General features: G+C 55.1%; 1 protein-coding gene across 1 annotated transcript in view; it reads right to left on the reverse strand.

The window, feature by feature from the left end:
* Positions 1-4331: 4331 nt before the first annotated feature.
* Positions 4332-7059, reverse strand: part of PIGO (phosphatidylinositol glycan anchor biosynthesis, class O) — a gene marked incomplete at its 3' end in the record, with an annotated part of 3115 nt that continues 387 nt past the window's right edge. The window contains exons 2-5 of the mRNA XM_008938050.1: positions 6389-6592; positions 5873-6075; positions 5027-5097; positions 4332-4448 (exon numbers count right to left, since the gene is read on the reverse strand). Of these exons, the coding sequence (XP_008936298.1) occupies positions 4332-4448; positions 5027-5097; positions 5873-6075; positions 6389-6592 (595 nt within the window). The remainder of the gene's footprint in view (positions 4449-5026; positions 5098-5872; positions 6076-6388; positions 6593-7059) is intronic.

Raw genomic sequence — 7059 nt, forward strand, 5'->3', positions numbered from 1 at the left:
GAGGGGACACACGCCGACTTCCTCACAGCAGCGGCGTCCCTGGGGATGGCAGCGGGGCAGCGACGGCCCCTCGGACCAGAGCAGGGAGCCAACAGCCAGGACCTTTCACAGCAGTGGTGGCTTTCAGTCGCCGTTTCCCAGGATGCAAAACTGAGATGCAATTCCACCCCCGCCCCACGCCTGGCCGACGGGACACAGCACCTCGTCACCAGCCTGAGCCAGGGAAGTTTCACAGTGGAGCTCAGCGCAGGGGGACAGGGCGCTGGGCAGACCTGCCAAGAAGTACACACATGACACGTGCAAAATGCCAACGTGCAGCTGCTCCGTGGGGCGCGGGATGGAAACCACCCTGCTGAGCACACACAGGAGGACAGCAGCGAAGCTGGTGAAGGGTCTAGAGTGCAAGTCCTACAAGGCATAGCTGAGGGAACTGGGGTTGTTTAGCCTAGAGACAAGGAGGATCAGAGGAGACCTTCTTGCTATCTACAAGTCGCTGAAAGGAGCCTGTAGGGAGGTGGGGGTTGGTCTCTTCTCCCAGCTAAAGATGAACAGGACAAGAGGAAAAGGCCTCAGGCTGCATGAGGGGAGGTTTAGGTTAGACATAAGGAAAAATTTCTTCACCAAGCCCTGGAACAGGCTGCCCAGAGAAGTGGTCGGGTCACCATCCCTGGAGGTATTTAAAAGGCATGTAGATGTGGTGCTGAGGGACATGGTTTAGTGGTGGACTTGGCAGTGCTGGGTTAAAGTTTGGACCCAATGCCCATGGCAGGGAGGTTCGATTAGATGATCTCTGGGGTCCCTTCCAACCTAAGCCACTCTATGATTCTATCATTCTATGATCTTAAAGGTCTTTTCCAACCTAAACAATTTGATGATTCCACGATTCTATGAAAAACTGCTACAAGAGGGACACAGCAGGCTCCAGCAACAACCTCTGCAGAGGGACATAGGGCACAGCCTGCTCCCTATGCTCCCAAAGAGCCTTGCTTTTGACCAGCAGGCACCTTCTTCTGGACACTCCTTGGGGTTTTAAATCAGCAAACACAGCCATATCTGCTCTACCCTCAGCAGCGTGTCCTGCTTCCAAGGCCACCAAGCCTTGGACCACCATCAACTCCATCATCCTCAGCACATTCAGGGGAACAGCAGCACAACAATAGCTTCAGGTCAGCTGAGGAAGGCTGCCAAAGGCTGAAAAAGTCAATGAAAGAAAGCAGGAGCATCTCCAGCACTTGGAAAGCTCATTTTGAATCTGAATTCTTTGGTGTAGCAGCATTGGCCGAGCAGCCAGCACTCCCTGGCATCTCTGCAGTGACAAGAATGTGCTTGTGCTTTGTGACTGCCAGTTTTGCTCAGCCTCCAGTGAGATAAATGTGCGTTCCGGGCGCCGCAGCTCTGCTGTCCCCTCTGCCCTGCTGGGGCCTCCCAGGGCCGTGAGCCCCCAGCCCCGGCAGGAAGGCGAGGGGCGGCACGGAGGGATGGAGAGAGGAGGCCCAGGGGCAACGGGCACAGCCAGGCTCAGCGGCACGGCAGGGGCGGCCCACGGCCACAGCCAGGCTCAGCGGCACGGCAGGGGCGACTGGAAGAGGAACCAGTCCCAGGGACGGGAGAGAAGGAAGCCCAGGGGCCTGGGTGGCAGCTGCGGGGACATCAGGGGCCAGTTCTACAGCATTAGTGACCATAAGGATTCCTGCCAGCACAAACATATTCAGGCAGCAAGCTCCTGAGCAGGTTACAAGGTTACAACAAGACCCATTTGGGCTCCAGCCTTGGGGTTTAGGAACAGGTCATCTCGATGAACCTCACATCAAATGAAAATGTAGCTGCTACCTCCATCCCCTTCCTCCTCTCCACACCAATGCAACCATCATCCATCATGCCCCCCCGGCACCAAAAACTGTATGGACACCAAGGAATCACAGTATACAGCAAATAACCTGTTTTTAAGTGTGGGACTGCTTAAGGCCATCTACTTGTGGTCTGACGCATTCCAGCTCCCTCCAGCTTCCCCTGTAGCAGGTTGACACTCCTTGCCTTGCACCAGCACCAGCGAGGCAGCCCAGGGAGTCACAGCAGCTACAAACCACTCCTGGTAGTGTCAGGTAAAACTGAGCAGCAGGGGCACACAGGGCAGGGGAGATGCAAGGCTGAGGGTGTTCAGCCTAGAGAAGAAAATGTTCCAGGCAGACCTCACAGCAACACAGAGGTACTTAAAGGAGGCCTACAGGAAAGATGGGGAGGGAGGGACACTTTTTCAGGGAGTGTCCTGACAGGATGATGGGTAACAGTTTTAAACTGAAAGAGGGCAGATTTAGATTAGATTTGAGAAATAAGTTCTTCACTGTGAAGGTGGTGAGACTCTGGAACAGGTTGCCCAGGGAAGCTGTGGATTTCCCCTCCCTGGAAGCATTCAGGGCCAGGCAGGACGGCACTTTGAGCCACCTGGTCTGGTGGAAGGTTGTCCTGCCCACAGCAGGGGTGTTGGAACTACATGACCTTTAAGGTCCCTTCCAACCCAAACCATTCTGTGATTCTGAGGTCAGAGAGCACAGCCAGCAGATCAGAAGGATGCCAGGCAACGGAACCCCAAAATCAGAGCAGTTCAAGCCTCCCTTGAATTGCAACCTAACACCTGGGCAAGCATTTTTCAGGGGGAAAATACAAAACAACCTGCCTGCAAGAGGCCTCTTCCACAGGAACTGGGCACTTGGTCATAGTGGCAGGCATTGAAATGATGAGAGAATTGATGAGACACTTTCACCAGGACTCTCCAGGGCAGAGGAGAGGAAGAGACTGGAGCTACGCCAGCAGTCTGCAGTGAGGAACTCAAATAGGGGCAGTCACAGTGCATGAATTTAAAAAAAAATGGGGTCAGGACAGAAATCCACACAGGAATCCCAAGCAAGCAATCCTCATCTCTCTCCAGAGGTGAAGGAGACTGAAGGTTTCATAGCACCAAGTGAAGCCACAGGGTGGTCCAGGGCAGTAAGTAATCCCAGCTGTCATGGAAACTGCAGGGGGAACTTGGCTGGGAGGTGGCCAGGCACCATGGTCACTGTTTTCTAATTCTGCCCATGAAGAAAGAAATAATGTCATCTCCTGACAGTGAGCAGCCAAAGGCAGGTTTGGGGTAGCTCACTTGGGGCATGAAGTCCCATGCAGAACACCAAGGTTGAGGGAGGTAAGCACCAAATATGGGATCACAGATGCCATCACCTGCAGCGCCCAGGGTGCCTTCAAGGTGACACAACCCCCAGCACACACACAGACACCAGTGACTGCAGCTGGCTCCCAGAAGAGCTGTCACCCACTCGGGGCTGTCAAGCAGCAGCTTCCCAGGCGCTGGAGCTCACACCAAGGCCACTCCTGTAAGCTGGCACAGCTACTCCAGATTCCCCTTTCCTCCTGACCAGACCAAATACGGGGTCTGCTACCCTCTGCCCCTACACCCTGCTGCACCACAACCGCTCCCACCAACAGCCGGTGTCTGGCAGCACACGCTCAGAAGAGCTCGGGAGCCTCATCTGCTACAGCCCAGCCCACAGGGACACTGACAGGCTGAGACCACGGGTGGAGAGTTTCCTGGTCATGGACACAGGCCTCCCTGCTTCCACCCCTCAACGAGCTAAACCTGCTTCAGGCTGGATGAGGCAGCCCAGAGCACTCCCCACTGCCCTTCCTAGGGCTGAGGAGGACATGGAAAATGGGAGTGCACGTGGAACAGGAGGGGCCTCACTGCAGAGCAACCAACTGACTTGACAGGGGAGCAGCTTCCACCGAGACCGCAGGAGCCATTTGCGGGCATAACCAGGTTCACTTAGATTCCAGTGTGAAAACTGAGCACACGAAGAGAACTGGTGGCTGCAGGGCCTTCTCTCTCCCCACAGCCTCCTGCCCCCTCATCAGCAGGACCCTTCCCCTGAATCACTCTCTCTGCAGAGGCAAGCGGACACCTTGCTGGCCACTGAAGCCGACCAGCTGCACAGTGGGGACAAATGTCAGGAAAGTAGCAGCAAGACCACCGGGCTGATGTTTCTCCAGAGGAGCACTACAGGAGTCCTGCTTCTTGGGCTCCTGCAGCAGAGTCCTCCTGCTGCCAACGAGAGAGTTCTGACCTGCAGTGCTGAGAAACCCCGCCGCAGGGTGGAGGGAGCAGGAGGGTGCGGTCCGTCCGGCGGCGCTGAGGCAGGGAGCTGGGGACAGCTCCACCTCCTGTCGGCAGGCACGCGTTGCTGGTGGCTTCAGTATTTCTCCCGGCCCGAGGGAGGCAAGGAGACAACCACAGCCTGGGCCGACGAGCAGGGTCAGGTTCCCCATGTCTCCAAGGTTACCTGAGCTGAAGCTGACTGAACCAGGTGCTGACAGCACAGTCCACACGCATCACCAGGGAGATCCCCAGCAGGAGGCAGATGCTGCTCACCACGAAGCCCAGCGACTCAAAGAGGAACCTGCCAGCACAACATTCAGGGTGTCACAGCCAGCGAAGGCACGCTGCTGCTGCTGCTGCCCTCACTCCCAGAGCATTTTCCTGACACTGCAGCTACCTCGGATCCCAAAACCTGAATCACACTCATTCCCCAGCAGCTGCTGTCTGCTATCTGTAAGACAACCATGCCTCTGGTTTAGAGGCCATTGAGGATAACACCCAGGTAGGATTCTGAATCCCTCAGAGGCCCAAGCCACCCCACACTCCTACTACACCAAAGATCTGCTAATTTAGCATTTCTGGGTTTACCATTTCTTGTCTGGCATCTCTACCTTTGGCTCTTTGCCCTGAACATTTTTAGCTTCCACGTGGGCTCTGTGTGTCCTTGAAAATCAAAATAAGGAGAAATTTCTAGGCTCTAACTCAAGTGCAGTTTCTGAACGTGAGGCAGGAATTTAAGGACAGTCCTACAAACTCTGCTAGGTAGAAAGTCAGAATATTGATTGCAAGGTCCCTTCCAACATTACCATCTCCGAACTCTAGTCAGGACATCAGGGAAATGAGCCTCAACCCAGCATCAGAGCAACTCCTGGGACTTACTTTGGGGCAAAGACCTTCCAGACCATGAGGTGCCTCCTGAGGATCATAGCTGCACAAACACAGGCCAGAAGCTGTGGGAGGGATCAGGAAAAACAAGTTATGAGTGACTCTGGAGAGACCTCCTGGGCACTAGGTTCTCATCTGAGGGTGGTACTGAACCTCACAGACCTGAGAGGCTGGTACAGCCCACACCAGAAATAAGCCTCCCAAAGGAGATTCCCTTCCATCATGCCCTCAAGTCAGGAAACACAAGAAGCTTGGGGCATCTGCAGGCCCTCCTGGGGCCAGGCTGGGACAGCACACAGGGCTCACAATGGGGCTAACTCAAATTAGTATTTCACTCATTGGGGCGCTCCTGCTCTTCTGCTGCAGGGCCTGCCCCCTCCCTTACAGTGTCTGTGGTCTGACCACACAAGAGAATGATTTAAAAGGGCCAAACCCCAGGAAGCTATTAGCTTCTTTCACAGATTAAATTTCTGCTGTTTAGCTCTCTCTATCACCACAGCACAGGATCAGACAAAAAAACATCGCTGCTGCAAAACCTGCGTGGTCGGGAAGAGAGGGAGCAGGATTACAACCCCATAGTTTCTGGACAGACAGGTATGAAAAGCAGCCTAATCCATACTGGGGCTTCTGTGCTGCATCACTTCCCAAAGCACAGTGCAAATGGCATGGTTGAGAAGAGAACCTGTGCAGCTGCTCTTCCACCTGCAACGAGACATACCACCCCTGGGCCTGACTGGGCTGAGTAACCTCTTTCTCTCATCTGAGTGCCCCACAGTTCTCACAGGAACCTGTTTTCCTCTTGGACAGCCTACACCACAGCCACGCCACCTCTGTTCATACCTGTGTCCCAAGGACAAAGAGATACTTCAGTCCCAGCTGCAGCAGAGCAGTGGAGAACTTCTCTGGGGACTCCCGCAGCCTCATCTCCATCATGTGCTCCTCAGCCTCCTGCAGCTCCTCATGAGGCTCCTTCTTGGGCTTCTTCCTCTGCAAGCTGGGCATCTCACACACAAAGGGCCAAAGCAGGAGCAGAGGGCAGCCAACTACCTCAAGGACAAAGGCACATGAAGTTACCGGAGCCCATGAGGTGAGGAGCAGTCTAGGCTCTGCCCTAGGTCATTCCCTGGACGTGCAGGAACCATATACCCCAGCTCCACTTTGCTGGTCAGGCACAACTGCATGGAGGCTGCAGGCCACGGGCAGCTCTGAGGCCCCAGGAGGGGACAGCAAGGACGCTGCTGTTCAGCTGGTGCTGGAGCCTTCATCGCCTCGTGCTCAGCCTGCAGGCCTCCAGACGAGGCACAGCAGCATGCCATGGCTGCTCAGGCTCAACAGCCCCGGGAGAAATTGATTTACCTGCAAAGAGGATATGGGAGGCAAAGGTGTTGGCGCCCACCAGGACGGCAGGCAGAAGGTTCGTGCTGTGGTCAAGGTGGAAGCCCACAAAGGCTGCGTTCCAGTGGATGGCTGGGAAGATGGGCTGGTGGCCGGTGGAATAGAAGAACTGAGAAGCAGCAAGGAGCCAGGAGATGACTGCATACCAGGGCACCGAAAAAGGCTCTGAGAGATCAAAAAACAACAGAGATATCAGTACCAAGGAGCAAGAGAGATCCATGGTAAAAAAAAAAAAAAAAGCCTATTGACTACTTTCCACGCTCCTCGGAGAGGCAGAAACCAGTCGGGCTCCCACCAGAGATGTAGTGAGGGGCCAGGAGTTCCCTCTGCTGCCTGCCCTGCTACTGGACTCCATCAGCAGCAGTGGGATTTGGTGGCTGCTTGCACCCTGGGGAGAAAGGATGGGTGCAGAGCCCCCTTCCCCAACACAAAGGACTCCTCCTCCCATGTTACGTCTCTGCTGCAAACATCTCTCTTTTACTAGAGAATTTAAGCAGCCCTAAGAAAGCTAGGAGGATCCCCCGAGGATCAGCACACCACCAATCCCTGAGAGCAGAGACCGGGCCCTGCCCCTCCCACCAGAAACAAGACAAGGTTGGTACAGACGAGGCACAGGCCACACGTCCAGAGGA

The sequence above is a fragment of the Merops nubicus genome, unplaced genomic scaffold (genome assembly GCF_000691845.1).
Source record: "Merops nubicus isolate BGI_N331 unplaced genomic scaffold, ASM69184v1 scaffold37623, whole genome shotgun sequence".
In the NCBI taxonomy this organism is placed as follows: Eukaryota; Metazoa; Chordata; class Aves; order Coraciiformes; family Meropidae; genus Merops; species Merops nubicus.